This window comes from Vulpes vulpes, chromosome 2 (genome assembly GCF_048418805.1).
Source record: "Vulpes vulpes isolate BD-2025 chromosome 2, VulVul3, whole genome shotgun sequence".
NCBI classification, from domain to species: Eukaryota; Metazoa; Chordata; class Mammalia; order Carnivora; family Canidae; genus Vulpes; species Vulpes vulpes.
The window spans coordinates 60,625,587-60,643,616 of record NC_132781.1 but is presented as its reverse complement, the minus strand read 5'-3'; the positions used below and the strand labels follow the sequence as shown (position 1 = coordinate 60,643,616).

The window sequence follows — 18,030 nt, the reverse complement described above, 5'->3', positions numbered from 1 at the left end:
GCCTGTGACCTCTACATCACCCACACACACATGCATATGCGTGAGGGCACGCACCCCTGGGCTCCGGCCACCCCTGGGGCTCAGGCAGCTGATGGATGACACCACTAGGGCTGTTCTGTTTGGAGAGAAGCAGCGATGTGTGAGAGACCTAGGAAGGCAGGCTCGGGAGGTTTGGGCCACGGCATTGAGGCTGCGTGCTCTGCAGCCTCCTCCCCCACACACCCATGGCCCCTACCCATGGCCTTGGTACCTTGACCCTGCCCCTTGCACACTGTGTACTCCTGGTCCCCCCACACCTCCTCTCAGCACCCCTGGTGGGCACGCACAGCCCCAGGGACACCCTGTCCCGGTCAGCCCCTCCTGTGCCCCCCCAGCTCATGACCTCTTTGCCCCCAGGAGAAGCGCATCGCCTCACTGGACGCTGCCAACGCCCGCCTCATGAGTGCCCTGACGCAGCTGAAAGAGAGGTACAGCATGCAAGCCCGTAACGGCGTCTCCCCCACCAACCCCACCAAATTGCAGATTACTGAGAACGGCGAGTTCCGAAACAGCAGCCATTGTTAACCTGCCCGAGGAGGGAGGACTGGTGGCCCGGGGCAGGCTTCACTCAGGGCCTGGGGAGGAGCGCCCCTGCAGTCACAGCCCCAGCGTGGGGGCGGGAGGCCCAGGCCCCCCCCACTTCCCTCCACCTGCGGTCCAGGAGGTACCACGGAGGGAGCCTCGACAGACTGACACTACGTGGGCCTGCTCCCCTCTCTTCTGGCCCGAGAAGCGAGTTCGGTGCAGGCCAAAGAGACTGCACGTTGGGGGCACAGGGGGCCTGCCAAAATATGTCTCTGTTGGTTATTGAATTTGGTGTGTGTCACCTTTCTTTCTTGATCTGGCTGAGTGCGTGTAGTCCCTACACCCTCCCTAGGGAGGGAGCACCCGCAGAGGTGGAGGATGAAAGAGGTGGGGGCCCAGGCCCCTGCCTTGGGGGACCTGCCTCTCAGTTCCAGGGGCTGATTGGCTGGTTGGCAGGCAGGGAGAGGGTGGGAAGGATGGAGCCATTGGAGTTCCTGTCCCCTGCAGGGCTCCACCCTGAGCACCTGCCACTGCATGCTGCCTGTCCGGGGACCCTCCCTGGCTGTGAGGAACCAAGGATTCACTCCTATACCTGCTCCCAGATTCCTTGCACCCCCCCACCCCTTCCTTATTTGTTTTGCCAAATAGACCCAGTGAGGATCCTGGCTCTTTTTACTGGGCCCTCGTCTCTGTGGGAAGGATCCAGAGCCTCTCTCACTTGCCACCTGGGCCCAGGCTGATACTCCAGGGCTCCCCAAAGCCAAAGATCTGGGTGGAGTTGGCCCAGATGGCACTGTTCCTGGTCCCTGCCCTTCTCCTGGGGCCAGTGCACCAGGGCACGGTGGCCTACAGCGAGTGACCAGTTGGTGCTCCCCCTGAGAGAAAGGCTGATCTTCCTTGATTGATGGTTAAAAGAAAGTCTAATGCCAGCAGGCCCTGAGAAGGTGGATAATTGTGATTTTTTTTCCTTTCACAGTATGCATTAGAAACAAAAGCCCGCTTGCTCGCTTGCTGGAACACAGGGGCCTTTTAAATTGAGCGTGCGCACTGCATGGGAAATAGCGGCCCTGGAGGATGTTAGACTTGCTCCCTCTCCAAGACAGCAGCGGCCTGCACCAGGCCCCGTGTGTGCGGCCGCCTCCTTCTCACCCTTCTCGGGCCCCAGCCGAGGACCCAGGCGCTGCAGACAGGAGAGGGGCACAGCTGGGGCCGGTTTTCCTCAGCTCTAGGCTGTTCTGTGGCTTCTCAGCCCTCCCTGCACCCCCCCTCCCCTTGCAGGATGTAGATGGGCAGGAGCTGGGGTCTGTCTCGGTCCCTTCCTGTTCCCAGACCCAGCCCTGGGTAATCTCCAGCAAGAGCTGGGTGTTTGCCCCACAGCAGAGCCAGGGCTTTGCGAGCCACAGGAGCCACCCCTCTGCCTCAGCCTCAGGAAGCTGAGGAGACCCTTGGAAAGAGCACTGAGCCTTTCCAGCCCCTAGGGCCAGAGGCACGCCTCTGCCAGGGGCCGAGGTCACCACAGAGCCTACCAGGTTGGGACGTGCAGGAAGGGTGGCCCAGACCACACTGCACCCCATCCTGGCCCGTGCCCTGGGAGGGGCTTCTTAGATGCTCAGTTAGTCCAGAGATTTGCTGGTGAGGAGAGGGCAGGCCCCCAAGGATCACAGACCTCAGGAAGGCAGGCCACAAGAGCAGGGTCTGGCCCTAGTGATGTCCTCTGGTTTGGTCTTCTCCCCCCACTGCCCTGCCAGCCCTCCCCTCCTCCCCCCACCCCTCTCCCATCGATGCCTCAATGCCTCGTAGAGCAACCTCGGACTGAGCGCCTCTTAGCAATACGGGGGAGGTTCCCAGGGCCCCAGGGCTCGGACAGCAGGGTGCAGGAGGCCAGCGTGGGTCTGGTGCTGGCGGCCCTTGGCATGGGTTGTGAGCTCTCAGGCCGAGAGCCTTATTTACTTAGTGCAAAAACTGTAAAAGTGTACAGACTCTCCACAGATTTTTATCTGTATTGCAAGTCTGACAATTTTTGTAAATGTTCTTGGTGTTCGACTGTAATGTAACTATCTCACCTAATGGTTGTACATAATCCTTTAGTCCTGGTGCTGCCGAGGGCTGCCCGGGACCGCTGCTCTCCGATGGTGTGTATTTTATTTTTTAATCTAGAGAACAGTAATTGGGCAGAAGGAAGAAGTTTGGGATCTGGGTGTTGGGGTTTTTCCCCACCCATGGCATTCTCTTGCTGGCTTTGCAGCCTGCAGCCTGGGTGGGGTGCTGGGGACACGTGCCCTGATGGGATCAGCAAAAGGGCCCCAGTTCCCCCGCCCCCCAACAGTTGTGTCCCAGTGTTGGGCCGTACTGGGGGAGGGCCAGAGGGAGGGGGAGTGGGAGAAGGCAGCTTTGCTCTGGGAAGATAAGGCCCTGGGTTCCCAGGGCCCCAGGCCCAGAGTCTGCTGGAGACCGCCCTCCTCCTCCCCTGCTAACACAGAGAGGCCTGACTTTTTTGCTCAACTTCTATGTTTAGGGTGAAGGAAACTGCCAAACTTCCTATAAGTGAAAACTTTTTTTCCGACTGCCCAGAAAGGGGGGTAGGGACCAAGGCCAGAGCTCCACATGCCTCCTCCCTTACGGAACGTCCACCCCGGGGTACGCCTTTCTCCCTGCCACCCGCCCATCTGCGGAAGGCAGGCTGTCCAGGGAAACAGCCCCTCTTTTCTACACCTCCAGCCCAAAGCCGCCCCCAGCCCCACACCACCTCCTTGCTCTCCCTTTTGTAAGTATGTGAAAAAGAAAAAAATGCAAACGTTGGAGTCTTGGCTGGAGCTCCTCCTTCCAGCTGTGACTTTCAACTATGTAATAATGTACAGAGAAAGTTGTTGGTGTTCAGTGTGGCTGTGCAATTTCTGTACATTTGCAATTAGAAATATTAAAGATTTATTTAGCTATTTTAAGCCTGACTCGCCTCCATTCAGCTGCGTCTCAGGAGATCTTCCAGGGGTACCTCTTGAGTTGTGGGCTTCTATTTTCCTTTACCAAGGGGCAGAGGCACTGGGTTCCCCCTGGTGGTAGTTGTGGATTGGGGGAGAGCCCTAGAAGCAGCACAATGGTGTCTGCTTACCTGGTGACCTGGGACAGTCTCCTCCAACAGGCTGGGGTGTCTCTGCTTAGGGAGTGGAGCAGGGCATGCTTCAGGGCCCTTCCTGGACTCTGATAAGCTCCAAAGAGAGTTATTTGCTGGTCTCATGCCTCCAGGGGATGGGGTGGCCTCTGCACTTACTGCAGTATCATCATCTCCTGCCAGGCTCTGCTTCAGATGCCTTCCTTTCACTAAAGTCTGACCCCAGGGTAGGGAGAAAGTTGGTGTATGTCACTAGCAGGTCATGGCAGAGCTGGCTAAGCAAACCAAGCTCCTAAGGCCTGCCAGTCCCCAACTCGTGGGGCTCTCACCGGCCAGACCCATTTGCAAAGCCACACTCAGGGCCCCTGGAACAAGCCAGCCCCCAAATTCCTTTGGCTGCACCCACGCCCATGGACCTTGCAACCCTGGGCCCTGCTCAGCAGGAGTTGCCACCCACTAACCCCTAGGGGTCAACACTATACTTACATGTGGCTAAGAGGAGGCATGCCTCAGGCCTCAGTCCAAATCCTCAAGTGACACAGGGGTCCAGATATCACAGGGCAAAGACATGTCTTGTCAGATCACCTGCACAGGTGTCTCTGGCTCCTGCCAGGGACTTGGACCCTGGCTGTCTAGCATTCCCAGGGAGAACCCCCAGGAGTGCTCCCGCTCCCCAAACCCATGCTCAGCCATTAGGACACATGAACCCCGTCCCCTGCCCACACTGCCCACTTCCCTCCCCACTCTCCACCGGCCACCACCGCTCGACACACACGCACACACACACACACCCCGGCCCCAACTTTGCCCTCCACCCACCAGCAGCCTGGGCCCTCACCGCCCCCCTCCCCCAGGCCTCTGACTCTTAACCTCTGATCTCCTGCGAGGACCCCCTCCCTCTGTCAAGTCCTCCCCCACTGTCCTCTTCAACACCCTGACCTTAGACCCTTTCCCTCCCAGCTTCACCCCTGTGGTCTACCCCTTCAGCACCCCCTTTTGACAATATTCTTTGATCATATCACCCTGAGTCTCACCATGACCTGTGCTCTCTGGGTGGCTGAGCGCAGCAGAAGAAAAACACCCCAGTTCACACCAAGCCCCTGTGGGTTCCTGAGTCCCTCCCCTGATCTCCGCTGTGGGTAAGCCAGACCTGTACCTCTTCTCCCATCTCCCACCTGATGCCCTGTCTGCACGGAGGGCCATCCACCTGCCCTGTGGGGAGAAGACTCCTGCATTGACCCTGTGACTCTTCCCTGGCTCACCCCCAGCCTCCACTGCCTGCAGCCACAAGAAAGGAGGTGACCCTCTTCCTTCCTGAGGCAGCCCCAGCCAGGGCCCTATCTTCACCCTTGCTGCCTTAACCACTCCTAAAACTTCAGCTCCACTGCTCTTCCCCACAGCCTCTGAGGTGCTCACCTGCTCCTGGGTTTTCTGGGTTTTCCTCCGTCCTTCAGCCAACCTTCTTTAAAAGTGTGCCGCCAAGGGGACCCCGTCTCCACCTCCTCACTTCCACCCACTGTCACCCGGCTTCACCTCCCACACCACCACCCTGTCACCAAACCCGTGGGCCCCCTTTGAGTTTCCGTACCCCTGTCCTCAGTCTTCAAGATGAGGGAGCACCATCCCTCTGCTAGGGCAGCACCATGCAAACAACATAGGATGTGAGGAATCAGCTATGAAATGAGACAGAAATCATGTTGACAGCATTTTTAACAAATGGACAAAAGCCCTGCATTAAGGAGCATGAAACAGCAAAAGCTGGAAATGCAAAGGAAAAAAAAATCAACAGAAATATGATTACCACCAGTATTAGTTTATTACAGATCAAGGAGCCAATAAGAACCCCGAGGCTTTTAATAATTTATAATGTTTAATAAGCAGAGATACCTTGCTCTTATCCTAGAGAGAGCACCTTCTTTCTGAGTATGCCAGAAACATTACCCAAAGTTAACTAGGTATTGAGATGTGAAATCCTCAGAAAGTTGCCCAAAGACACAGCTGGGGCTGCATTCTGTGCCTTGAAGCAATAAAACTAGGAATCAATAATAAATGTTTAATCAGGACAGAGGGAAAAAAAAAAGCTACTATCAGGAAGTTTAAAAAAACAAATATTGAATCAATAGAACTAGATTTTTGAAAGAAATTGTGTTCTCATTAAACAAAGCGTATTGACCATATGCATTTATCTGTTTAACTGTCCAAATGCTGCCATCCTGATGGAAAAGGACTGGAAAGATGATCACAAGTGAGTGTTGGAGACATCAGTAAACGGGAGAATATGAAAAGCCTTGGCAGATGGAAGCTGAGGAAGGAGACAGAGGAGCTGGAGGTGCACGCACCCAGCAGCCCCACTCGAGAGGCTCTGGTTGGAGTAGGAGGTCCCAGCATGATGGGTGCTGAGCCAGGGCACCAGGTGGGAAAGAGGAGTCAGACCCCAGCCTCCTCCCCAGTTCTGCACAGCCAGGAAATTTCTTTTCTCATCTCCTTGGAAGGAACTGGATGTTTATTCTCTGGAGGAATCAAACCAGGTATGTTCTAGACCTGGGGGCACCAGGCAGAGCACAGGGCTCTGTGAGGTGTAGGATGTGGGCAGGTGGGAGGGGGTCAGGTGAGCCCCTGCTCTCAGGAGCGCTTGCCCCACAGGCACCTGCACTGCTCTCAGAATGCCAGGAGCCCATCCCCCAGGCAGCTGACCTGAACATTCTTTGGAAAACTGGCTTTGGAGAAGAGGCCTCCCAATGCTACCCGGATACAGAGGCCGCATCCCTGTCCCTGCATCCCATAATGACACTATGCACCTTAGGTGCGTGGGAAAGCAAGGATAGATGGGACCACCCCCAGGCCCACCTCAGATAGTCGAGGAAAGCTTCCAGTGAATAAAAGGAACTAATAGGAATTTCTCTGGGCATTTGCTTCAGTCGCAATAAAGCCCCCTATTTGCAAATACAACAGCTCAAGAAAAAAGGAAGAAAAGAAGGGAGGAAGAGTAAGAAAAGAAAGAAAAAAAGCTTCCAACATCAAAGAGAGACTAAGCCAACCAGCCCAAGAACAGTAACATGAACTAGAAAAAAAATAATAACCCCAAACTATAATATCATCCTGGAGCTAAAATAAGAACACGGTGTCATGAAAAAGAAACCAAGACCAAGAAAGAAGTATCAGATTCTTTACAAAAACAAGCTATCCAGAAGTGATGGAATACAAAGTTGAGGTGTTCTTCCAGAAAGTTCAATAAAATATATAAGCAGAGAATGGGATGAAGAGAAGGGGAAAAAAAAAATCTAGAAGCTCCATCCAGCAGGTCCCAACATCCAACTACTGGGAATTCCTCAGGGAGGGAAAAGAGTAAAAAAAGGAAGGATGAAAATGATCAAAGGAATAACACAGCAGGTTTTCCAGAGCAAAGGGAGAGTTTCCCGGTTGAAAGAACATGGCACGACTGACCGAGATGTCCCCTTGCGGGCGTCACACTGTTTCCGATCACGGCAAGCGTGGTGCCCAGCTGCCCTGGCCTTAGCCTGGAGCCCAAAGGAAGGAAGGGGTGGCTGAGTCCACGGGCCTAAATGAGGAGCCCAGGCTGTTCCTGAGCGGTCAGGATTCGGTGGGAGGGCCCAGTAAGAAATGGTGAGGTTTCAGGGAGGCCTGTGAGCACCATCTGGCCACGGTCAAGACTAGCAAATGCCCTGCAGGGCTCTAAAATCACAGCCGTGGGGCTGCATCCTGACCTGCCCCCACATGGAGTGGACGCAGTGACTTCCCGCACAGCTAGCATACCTAAATAGTAGATGGCAAGTCAGATAAAAATGTATACATACTCCCTAGAGATGGAATAGTCCTGGGCCAGGCGTCTTAAACAGTCCTCCAGGGGCACCTGGGTGGCTTGGTCAGTTGGGCATCTGACTTGATTTGGGCTTAGGTCATGATCTCAGGGCTGGTGTGGAGCCCTGCGGTGGGCTGGTGCTGAGCATGGAGCCTGCTGAGAGTCTTGCCCTCACCCTTGCCCACCACGATCCCTCCCCACACGACCCTCTCAAAAAAAAGAAAGAAAGAAAGAAAAAAGAATAAAACTTAAAAAATAAAACAAAAAACCCCAATACTCTAGGGGACACTGGAATGATAAGCTGGCTTCTTTTGCCTTAATTCCAAAGTTGGATGCCTTTCCTGAATATTCCCTGACAATGCAAAGCTCAAAGCCTCAGTTACCCAACAATGTAAGTGACTGAGTGATGGAAGCAGGCCCACCTGGGATGACTCTCAAAGCATCACGCAGGGCCTGTGGTGAACTGAAAAGCACCTACCCCTCTCTACAGGTGTGACTCCCTGTCAACAGGAATCACAGCCACGGATTTACATCCCCACCACTCTTTTCTCACTGATTCCCAAGTTTTTATACCCAGCTTCCTCTCTCTGAGCCCCACATGCACAGGCCACCTAGCCTCTTAGCACCGCCACTTGGCATCAGGTTCGATGTGTCCAAGATGGAGCTCTTGATTTTTCTGTCCTAAATTCTCTACTGTCCTCCCCATTGCTCGTGCCAGGAGCCAGATGTGACTTCTTGATTTTTGTGCATGAAAAAGAGGATGCGTAGATCTAGAATGATGGTCACGATACGCTGTGTGTGAACAGAGGGAAGTAGATCTGCATACCCCCAGTTCTTTCAAAGAAAACAAATTACTTAGTGATATGGATGAGCCATGTAGAAGCAAATGTGCTGCTTACTAATGATGACTTCCTGTGACCAGTGGGGCTTAGCAGGATGGGACAGAGGGATGTACACCTTCTACTGTCTACTCTTATTATTGTTTCGATATTTTGCAACTGGTTTTCTTTTTTCTTTAAGATTTTTATTTATTTATTCATGAAAGACAGAGAGAGGCAGAGACACAGGCAGAGGGAGAAGCAGGCTCCCTACAGGGAGCCCGATGGGGGACTCCATCCAGGGGCCCTAGGATTATGCCCTGAGCCAAAGGCAGACCCTCAACCACTGAGCCACCCAGGCATTGCTGCAACTGGTTTTCATTGCTTGTTTTGATATGGAGCCATTAAAAACAAGTAAAACAAAACAAACAAAAAATTAAAAATAAAAACAAGTAAAACATATCTATGTAATGAAAAGCTATCGCTATACAGCCATTAAATCTGTAGAAGGACAAGTGACAATGAGAGCTGTTAATACTCTATTTGGTGTAAAAGCTGATAACAGGACCATATGTCCAGGAGGAGTTAAGTCTAGTTCTTAAAATCTATTTGCAAAAGCAAATCTGGACTGAGAGGCAGGGGAGTGTAGGTAAGAGCTTGAGCCTGTGTGTGGAGGGACCCTGGATTTCGGTCTTAATGTCTGTGGGTAAGCCACGCAAGCTTAGGGGAATGGGTAAAGTCCTCTCAGCCTTGACGGCCCCAGTGATAAAGTGGGAATGACGGTCTCTGTAACTGTCTGCCGAGATGTTGCTCATCACTCCTGTACTTCCACCACTACTAATACATAAATCAATGTTACCTACTCTCGGAACAATAACAATCATTCTAATAAAATCTTAAGATAGTAATAACTATTATTAAGGACATACACTGAGGTGTTCACATGGACCAAGGGGTGGTGAGATAACGAAAGACTTGTATTTCTCTCTGTCTGTCTCTCTCCCTCTGCTTATCAGTATTTTCTAGATTTTTTTTCTGAATATAGTTTTGTTTTTATAATAAAAACACATTGAAAAAAAAAAAAGACTGGGCAGCCCGGGTGGCTCAGCAGTTTAGTGCCGCCTTCATCCCAGGGCGTGACCCTGGAGACCCCGGATCGAGTCCCACGTTGGGCTCCCTGCATGGAGCCTGCTTCTCCCTCTGCCTGTGCCTCTGCCTCTCTCTCTGTTTCCTCTCTGTGTATTCTCATGAATAAATAATAAAATTTAAAAAAAGATAGGTACTATTAAAAAAAAAAAAAAGACTATCTCAAGCCAATAGCCAACATCACCCTTAAGAGTAGAACCGGAGACCTTCCCAATGAGGTAAGAAGCAAGACCTTCACATGTCAGTGGCAAAATGCAAGAAATTAACTATAACCATTGGGAGAGAGGAGGCAAATGATGGGGCTGTCTTAAAAATTTCACTGTGAATCAGCCAAAAAATGGTTAGAATTCAGTAAAATGTCTACTTATGCAATAAATATACAAAACTGAAACTCTTCTCCAGATACCAGTTGGTGCCTGTTAACAGAGGGGGCCTGTGCCTTTTGGGAGAGGCAGGTGACAGGGGACCTCACACCTGAACAACCCAGCAAGGCTGTCCTTACAGTCTGGGTGGTGACCAGACCCCTGGCAAGGGGAAGAGCCTGTCTCCAGAGCACACCCCCCAGTGCACCAGATCCTGATCCTATTATCTGATGAATGGTACAATTATGACATACTGTTTATTGAGTTTGTATTAAAACATTCATGTATGCAACATAAATGTTTAAAATTCACTGCTATTTTTGTGACTCTCTTTTGGCATTTCTTTGTTTCTATATATCCTTGAAATGTCCAGGAAACAAATTAACTGAGGACGTCTTGCTCTCTGAGAGACCCAGCCAGTCAGAAGCATAAAAAAGCCCTTTCCCGGGGATCCTGGGTGGCTCAGCAGTTTAGCGTCTGCCTTTGACTCAGGGCGTGATCCTGGAGACCCAGGATCAAGTCCCATGTTGGGCTCCCCGCATGGAGCCTGCTTCTCCCTCTGCCTGTGTCTCTGCCTCTCTCTCTGTGTCTGTCATGAATAAATAAATAAAAATCTTAAAAAACAAAACAAAAAGCCCTTTCCTTGAGGATGATGGTCTGACTTTGGCCACGCCCTCCCTGCCAGCCAATAACTCTAGTACAGTGACAATGAGGGGGCCAGGACCCCCACTCACCTGGGGCACAGGATCCCTGGGGGAGGCTGTGTGGGGTCCCTGGAGGCCCATACTTGGTGGTGTTCATACTTTGCTGGCACATGATGTTGGGGCTTCCTGCACCGCAGTCACAAGTTGGGGATTTCCCCCATAATTCTGATTTAGCTCTTTGGAGAATCTCTGGACTGTTTTTCTTTTAAAATAAGTTTCTAGATTTGGGACACCTGGGTGGCTCAGTAGTTGAGCGTCTGCCTTTGACTCAGGTCATGATCCCGGGGTCCTGGGATGGAGTCCCACATCGGGCTCCCCACAGGGAGCCTGCTTCTCCCTCTGCCTGTGTCTCTGCCTCTCTGTCTTTGTGTCTTTCATGAATAAATAAATAAAATCTAAAAAATAAAATAGGGGATCCCCGGGTGGCTCAGCTGTTTAGAGCCTGCCTTTGGCCCAGGGCATGATCCTGGAGCCCTGGGATCGAGCCCCACGTGGGGCTCCCGGCATGGAGCCTGCTTCTCCCTTCTCCTGTGTGTCTGCCTCTCTCTCTCTCTCTCTCTCTTAAATAAATAAATAAATAAATAAATAAATAAATAAATAAATAAATAAAATGTTTCTAGATTTTAACAAATGCTTGTGTTTAAAAGATAAGTTTTTTTTAAAATGATAAAACCATGACTCTCACACAAATATAAAACGAACATATGTTTAGCATTTTTTGACTCGTTAATTGATGAGGAAACCTGTCAGTTGTCACAACCCGTTCAAAAGAGAATTCAGAGAGCCACATTTATATAGGGAATCACAACTGCTGAACAAATTTTACAATTAGATGCAAAACTAGTCTATCTATAGGGCCATAATCAAGTACATTCCACTGGATGCTATTTGGATTTCTGCAAATAGGGAATAAGAATCATTGGGATGCCTGGGTAGCTCAGCAGTTGAGTGCCTGCCTTTGGCTCAGGTTGTGATCGTGGGGTCCTGGGATTGAGTCCCACATCGGGCTCCCCGCAAGGAGCCTACTTCTCCTTCTGCCTAAGTCTCTGCCTCTCTCTCTCTCTGTCTCTCATGAATAAATACATAAAATCTAAAAAAAAAAAAAAAAAAAGAATCCTATGCATTTTAATCAGAGTTTTGTAATGGAGGGAGCTGTAAAGTAGCTGAAGGACAATGAAAAGCAGTTTATGGGTCCAGGAGTTGTGGGAATCTTTGTTCCTTATTTTGAATTCTTTTCAGGAATTTTCCTGAAAAATAACAACAAACAGAAACATACAAAGTTAAAAGGGATTCCCTCTTTCACGAATCCCTTTCTCTATGGAAATCTTTTGTTAACAGCTGATCAAGGATTCTGATGGACTTTACTCCTGAACATACAAACTAATATTTTTAAGACAAAAAAATGCAATCACACGACACATCAATGGACAGTTTGCTTTTTTCACTTGGCAGAAGATTATGGATTGCAATTCATGACAGATGTAATTATTTTTTTAAGTTATCGCTGTCTCCCTGCTGTCCTTCCTTCTTTCTTTTCTTTCTTTCTTTCTTTTTTGCTTTTTAGTGATTATACTTGCACATAGTCTAAAATTTTAAGCCCTGGGATCAAACAAACAAACAAACAAACAAACAAAAAACCTTCCGATTTGGAACAAATTCACACTTAACAGTGAATTTACTAAAATCAACAGTACAAAGAACACCCAGATTCTCCTATTAACGCTGTTACTCCATTTGCCTTATCATTTGGTCTCTCCTCCCCACTACACCCCTGCAATTTTTTTCTGAACTCTGAAGACAAGTGACATACGTCATGGTCCTTTACCTCTCAGTATTTCAGCATGCATTCACTAAGATTAGAGACATTATCTTGCATAATCACAGGATAGTTATCAACCTCCGTCAGTTTCACATTGGTGCAAACTGTAATCTAACATCATATTCCAATCTTCTCCGTTGAAACGGTAATGTACTTTTATAGTGTTTTTCCCTCCAGCACAGCGTCCAGTTTAGGGTCAGAGACTGCATTTAGGTGTCGCATCTCTTTAAACTGTTAATCCAGAATATTTCTATGACTTTTCTCTATCTTGTGGCATTGAATTTTGGGAGACTGCAACCAACAATTGCCCTCCTCTTTCTTTAATAGAAAAATAATATTGCAATTTGTCTGATATTTCCTTGTGACTAGTTTCTGGTTATTCATTCTGGGCCAAAATACTGCAAGGAGCATACCATGTTCTTCTCGGAGTAACACATCTGGAGATACATGATGCCCATCTGTCATTTACTGATGTTAATTTTTATCATCTGATCGAGGTGTGGTCCTATTTCTCCACAGTGTAATTACTGGGGTTGCGATGAATAAGCAGTCCATGGGGAGACATTTTGAGACCGTGCAAATATCCTGCTATTCATCAAGATGTCCCCTTAGATTTAGCAAGCATTAACGATTCTTGATTGATTCAGCCTTTACTAGGATGGTTGTGAAAGATGATTTTCTAATTCTAGTGCCCATTTTATACTGCCAGTTGACTCTTGGAATTTTGCTGCCAACAACAAAGAAACTCCCTTCTCCTCTGTTTATCTATTATCAGTATGGACACATAAAGTCCTATTTTTCAAAAAGATTTTATTTATTTATTCATGAGAGACACAGAGAGAGAGAGAGAGAGAGAGGCAGAGACACAGGCAAAGAGAGAAGCAGGCTCCACGCAGGAAGCCTGACGTGGGACTCGATCCCGGGTCTCCAGGATCACACCCCAGGCTGAAGGTGACGCTAAACCGCTGGGTCACCGGGGCTGTCCAATAAAGTCCTATTTTTAAGGGCTTATAATTAGTTAATTATTTTGGTGTTCAAACAGTCCCAGGTCTGGCCACAGGAGCTTCTTCACACTGGGACCTACTTCCTGGTGACACCCTCAATGTCGATTCTGAACACTTCCTTATTTCTAGCATCATAAGAGGTGCAGGCTCATCTTGTACCTACTATCCTACCCCAGCTATGGATTAGTCATATACCCGAGCAACTCTGAGAATTGCAATCGCAGGCCAAGATCTGAGAGCTACTAGAACGCCTTTTCTTTTTCAACTTTTCAGCAGGCAGAGCCAGGAATCAAACAAACAAATAAATGTGATTGTATGTGTGTATAAATATGTGTGGATGCATACACATATATGTATAGTACAAATATACATCCATACACATAACACGTGCATGCAAACATACATATTCGACTTTCAAGTACCAGAAATTCGCATGTATGCCTCCAATTCTGTGGAATGTGAAGTTTAGCAGGTGTCCCCATGGCTCCTGCATCAGGCAAGCAAGAAGAGGCAGTGGAGGCTGAGCAGAGGCCAACGACACCTGCAGGAGGGAGGTGGAGCCGCTCCTCATCCCACCCCAGTGGGAGGGTGGCACAGGTGCCCCACTGAGTGGAGGGAATGGCTGAGACCGCCAACCTGGATGGCAGATTCTCAGGGAGATTCCCTTGCAGGCAGTCCTCTCCACCAGGCAAGGGCGAGTCCAACATTGCCACTCACGGGGCAGCAAGCCTTCACATGTCAGGTTTGTGCAAGTGCCTCAGCCATCCTAAATGAATGCTCAGATAACCCAAATAATGCTTCATCAATACACAGGGGCATGGCACCAAGGAGTAGGTGCTGCCTGGAAACAAAAAATTGGAGGTAAATGGTATCATTGCCAAGTGCAAAACCCAGACCGCATGTGCTTGAAAGTCAAAGTCATGCTCCATCCCAGAGTATCAGCTTGAAGTGTTATCCAAGAATATAGCAAAGGATAAATAACTGCCAATTTGAAGAATTAAATAATTATCCCAGCAGAAAAACAGGCAAAGATATGAAATGGCAAGTTGCAAAGAAGGAATACAGATGATAATAAATGAGAATACAGGCATCCATGTTAATGATTCAAGAAAAGCAAATGGTGTGATACAGAAATATTTTTTTTTTTTAGCCCAGAAGTGTTTAGGTAATTAACAAAAACAGGGATCAACCCCAGTAGAGAAGAATATATAAGACATATTAAAGAAAATACAGGTTCTGGCATTCTCTCTGCCATGCATGCATCAAATTGTCCATGTGGATTTGTCTTCTCCATTATTAGGCTCCGGAGCCCAAATTTATTCAACTTTGGGTAATTAGCACCTGACAAAGCACTTGACATAGAGTAGGTACAACAAAGGGAAAGTCCTATTTCTTGACCTCAGAGCAACAAAAGTAGGAATTAATAACAAAGGTTTATGGGGATGTAATGTACAGCGTGGGGAATATAGTCAATAATACTGTAATAACTTTGTATGGTGACAGATGGTAACTAGCCTTATCCAGGGGATCATTTCATATTGTATAAAAATAGAGAATCACTATGATGTACACCCGAGACTAATAGGATATTGTATGTCAATTATCCTTCAATAAAAATAAAAAAATCAGAAATCAAAAAAATGTGTGTAAAAGTGTGTATTTGTGAATGAGTGTGTGAGGGATGTGCTGTGTGTCGGTTTGCCCACCTCCCCAGTCTGCCCTCAATACCCCCCTGCATCCTGAAGGGCCTTCAAAAATAGATTATATATTTATAATTTTATAATTATATTCAAAAATAATTATACATTGTAAATGTATCTTACACACTGGGATAGAGTGGGGATCTATGGGCGTGACTCTGTGTGGTTCTTACTATTTTTTTTAAGATTTTATTTATTTCTTGGGGAGAGAGGGCATGAGCCGGGGGTGGGGCAGAGGCAGAGGGAGAAGCAGGCTCTCCACTGAGCAGGGAGCCCATGATAAGGGACTCGATCCCAGGACCCTGGATCATGGTCTGAGCCCAAGGCAGCCGCTCAACCATTGAGCCGCCTAGGCACCCTTCTGTGTGGTCCCGTCCAGCATTGGCTTTCGTGTCAATGTGGGTGTATGCCCCTTTCTAGTGTGTGCAGGGCTGTGGCTGTTGTGTGTAGTGCGTGCGGAAGGCAGAGGCCCAGGCCCGAGGCCCCAGTAGGTGTGGCAGAGGCACATGCACTGCGCTATGGCCAGAGTGTGAGCTCCAGGGGCTGAGCCCCTGGCTGCCCGGGCCCTACATCCTGATGTAGTTGTGGGCAAGGGCAGGAGAACCCAGGGATGGGGCGGGCAAGCAGACAGACACGGGGCAGCGGATAGACGGCAAGACAGGGGACAGCGCCATGCTTTGAGATCAACACTGCCAGTAGCACCGGAGTTGAGTCCCCAGAACCCAGTACCTGCTCCCACACATGTCATACCCTCTTGCTTTTTTTTTTTTTTTTTTTTTAAGATTTTATTTATTTATTCATGAGAGACACAGAGACAGAGACAGAGACACAGGCAGAGGGAGAAGCAGGCTCCATGGTGAGAGCACGACATGGGACTCGATCCCGGGTCTCTAGGATCAGGCCCTGGGCCGAAGGCGGCACTAAACCTCTGAGCCCCCCTGGGCTGCCCTCCTCTTGTTTTCAAACTGTAGACAAGGAGTGAGTTCAAGACCCTCCCAGTCCTGCTTCTCTGGTGGAGGTTTGGAAAACTGGCCCTGGCAAGAGGAGGGGGTTCATTATGGGAAATAAGCAGCACAGTTACATTCTAATAAATCAGCGCGGATTTCAGAGCAGCACGGGGTCTCCGGGGCTCCGCGGGCCGTGGAATTCAATATGATATGCTTCGGCCTGTCAGCTAATGGGCTGCTGCTGGTTGCCACGTGGCCCAACCTTCCCGGGAACATGAAACGATGCTGAAAAGTGGCTCAGATTTATTTATCTGGACAGTGCATGCTCCTGCCTGTGCGTGTGTGGGGAAGTGGCAGTTTCCTGTGAGCAGGGGTAGGGGCTGGGGTTTTTACACTGCCTGGGGGCCTAAGCCTGGGGCCTCCCTCCTGGCCCTGCGGCCGCCCAGTGTGCCCCAGCCCTGGGTCGTCACTAGCTCCCCCAGGGGACACACCACCTCTCACTTTCCCCATGTGTCAAATCCTTCATTAGTTCAGCATTTCCTCGTGGAGCTGTCGTTCATTCATTCATTCCCAGAACATTCCATCTGCCCTGTACTGAGCTGTGTACTACGACTTGCTGCCAACATGATGGCCCAGGCCCTGCCTTCTCAGAGGAAGCTGAGACAGGGATTAAGCAGCTGCCCTGAGTTTTGCCTCCTACAAGCCTTATGAAGTGTGTGCCCTGTGTCTCCAGAGCCGCTGCCAGGTGACAGCCCCATCATGCACCACCTGCACTGCATAGCCCACACTCCTGCATGCTTAATTTTTTAAAGATTTTATTTATTTATTTGAGAGAGAGAGAGAATGAGAGAGAGAGCAGAAGCAGTGGAGAAGAGCGGAGGGAGAGGGAGAAGTAGGCACGCTGAGCAGGGAGGAAAAGGGGATGATGGATCCCTGGACCCTGAGATCATGACTTGAGCCAAAGGTAGATGCTTAACCGACTGAGCCACCCAGGTGCCCCCGAAGCATGCTTATTTTAAAACACAAGCACCTCTGAACACTCTTTGGTGGCAAGGAAGAAATCTTGACCAGGCCACCAGGGGCTGCGGAGCCTGGCCTTCCTTGCCAGCCTCGCCCTGTCTCCTCCTCATCCCTGCTGCCTCACCTGGGGGACCCGCCCGCCGCCACCGAAGCCCTCTCCACTTCAGTCCTTCCTGTCTGACCCTCAGCAGCAGGCTGGCTGCTGTGTCTGGTTTTGCTGATGTGGCCACCGCCTCACCAGGGCTGGGCTTGTGTCAGCGCACAAAAAGTACTCAGCGGCCACTGAGTAGGGGCAGGAAGGAAAGGGAGCAGAGAGACCTGGGCTCTGCCGCCTGAGCAGACCATAGCCAGGCCAGCAGGGGCTCTGTGGGGCTGCCAGAGGCATAGGTCCCACGAGGTGCAGGGCATGGGTTTGGAGGTGGAGAGGGGCTACAGGTGCCAGGCAGAGATCCCGGCCTTGCTCTGCAGAGCCAGGGAAGCCATGGAGGGAAGCATAGCTGGGACAACTCTTATCCACTTCTAATTTTGAAGGCCCTTCAGGATGCAGTGGGGTATTGAGGGCAGACTGGGGAGGTGGGCAGAGCAGTAGGGGCCCTGCAGGTTCCCCAGGCGGTGATGGAGGTAGAGCCGGGGACACATTGGCCATCTGAGGAGGGACTGGCCAGAGAGGACTGGCCCAGATCAGGGCATCAAGCAGATGTTTGGGGTCTGGGGAGAAGGAGCTGCTCTAGCACCTACCTCCTGTGGTCCCTCCAGACCAGGAAGGGTCCCTGGAGCCCCGCTCCCTCCCCTGAGTGTGCCTAGCCAGTGCCCACCGCATCCTCCTAAGATGCCCCTTTGGAGGAATTAGGGGAGGAAGAACCTGCTTCCTGCATGGACCTTAATTTATTATCTGAAAAGAGGGCAGCCCGGTGGCTCAGCGGTTTAGTGCTGCCTTTAGCCCAGGGCCTGATCCTGGAGACCCGGGATCAAGTCCCACGTCAGGCTCCCTGCATGGAGCCTGCTTCTCCCTCTCTC

General features: G+C 50.0%; 1 protein-coding gene and 1 long non-coding RNA gene across 42 annotated transcripts in view; both read left to right on the top strand.

The window, feature by feature from the left end:
- DAB2IP (DAB2 interacting protein) overlaps positions 1-3,506 on the top strand; it is a 191,211-nt gene extending 187,705 nt beyond the window's left edge. For 24 of the 41 annotated variants that reach the window (XM_072748733.1, XM_072748743.1, XM_072748759.1 and 21 more), the window contains 2 exons: positions 397-467; positions 1,541-3,506. In XM_072748733.1, the coding sequence (XP_072604834.1) occupies positions 397-467; positions 1,541-1,550 (81 nt within the window). In that variant the 3' untranslated portion in view covers positions 1,551-3,506. Of the gene's footprint in view, positions 1-396 lie in introns of all 41 variants that reach the window. The other 17 variants (XM_072748749.1, XM_072748726.1, XM_072748729.1 and 14 more) reach the window with 1 other exon arrangement.
- A 2,392-nt stretch (positions 3,507-5,898) lies between these two features.
- On the top strand, positions 5,899-10,453 carry LOC140597868 (uncharacterized). The gene is made up of 2 exons (XR_011999860.1): positions 5,899-6,201; positions 10,193-10,453. It is a non-coding gene; the product is annotated as an uncharacterized lncRNA (long non-coding RNA).
- Positions 10,454-18,030: the final 7,577 nt, after the last annotated feature.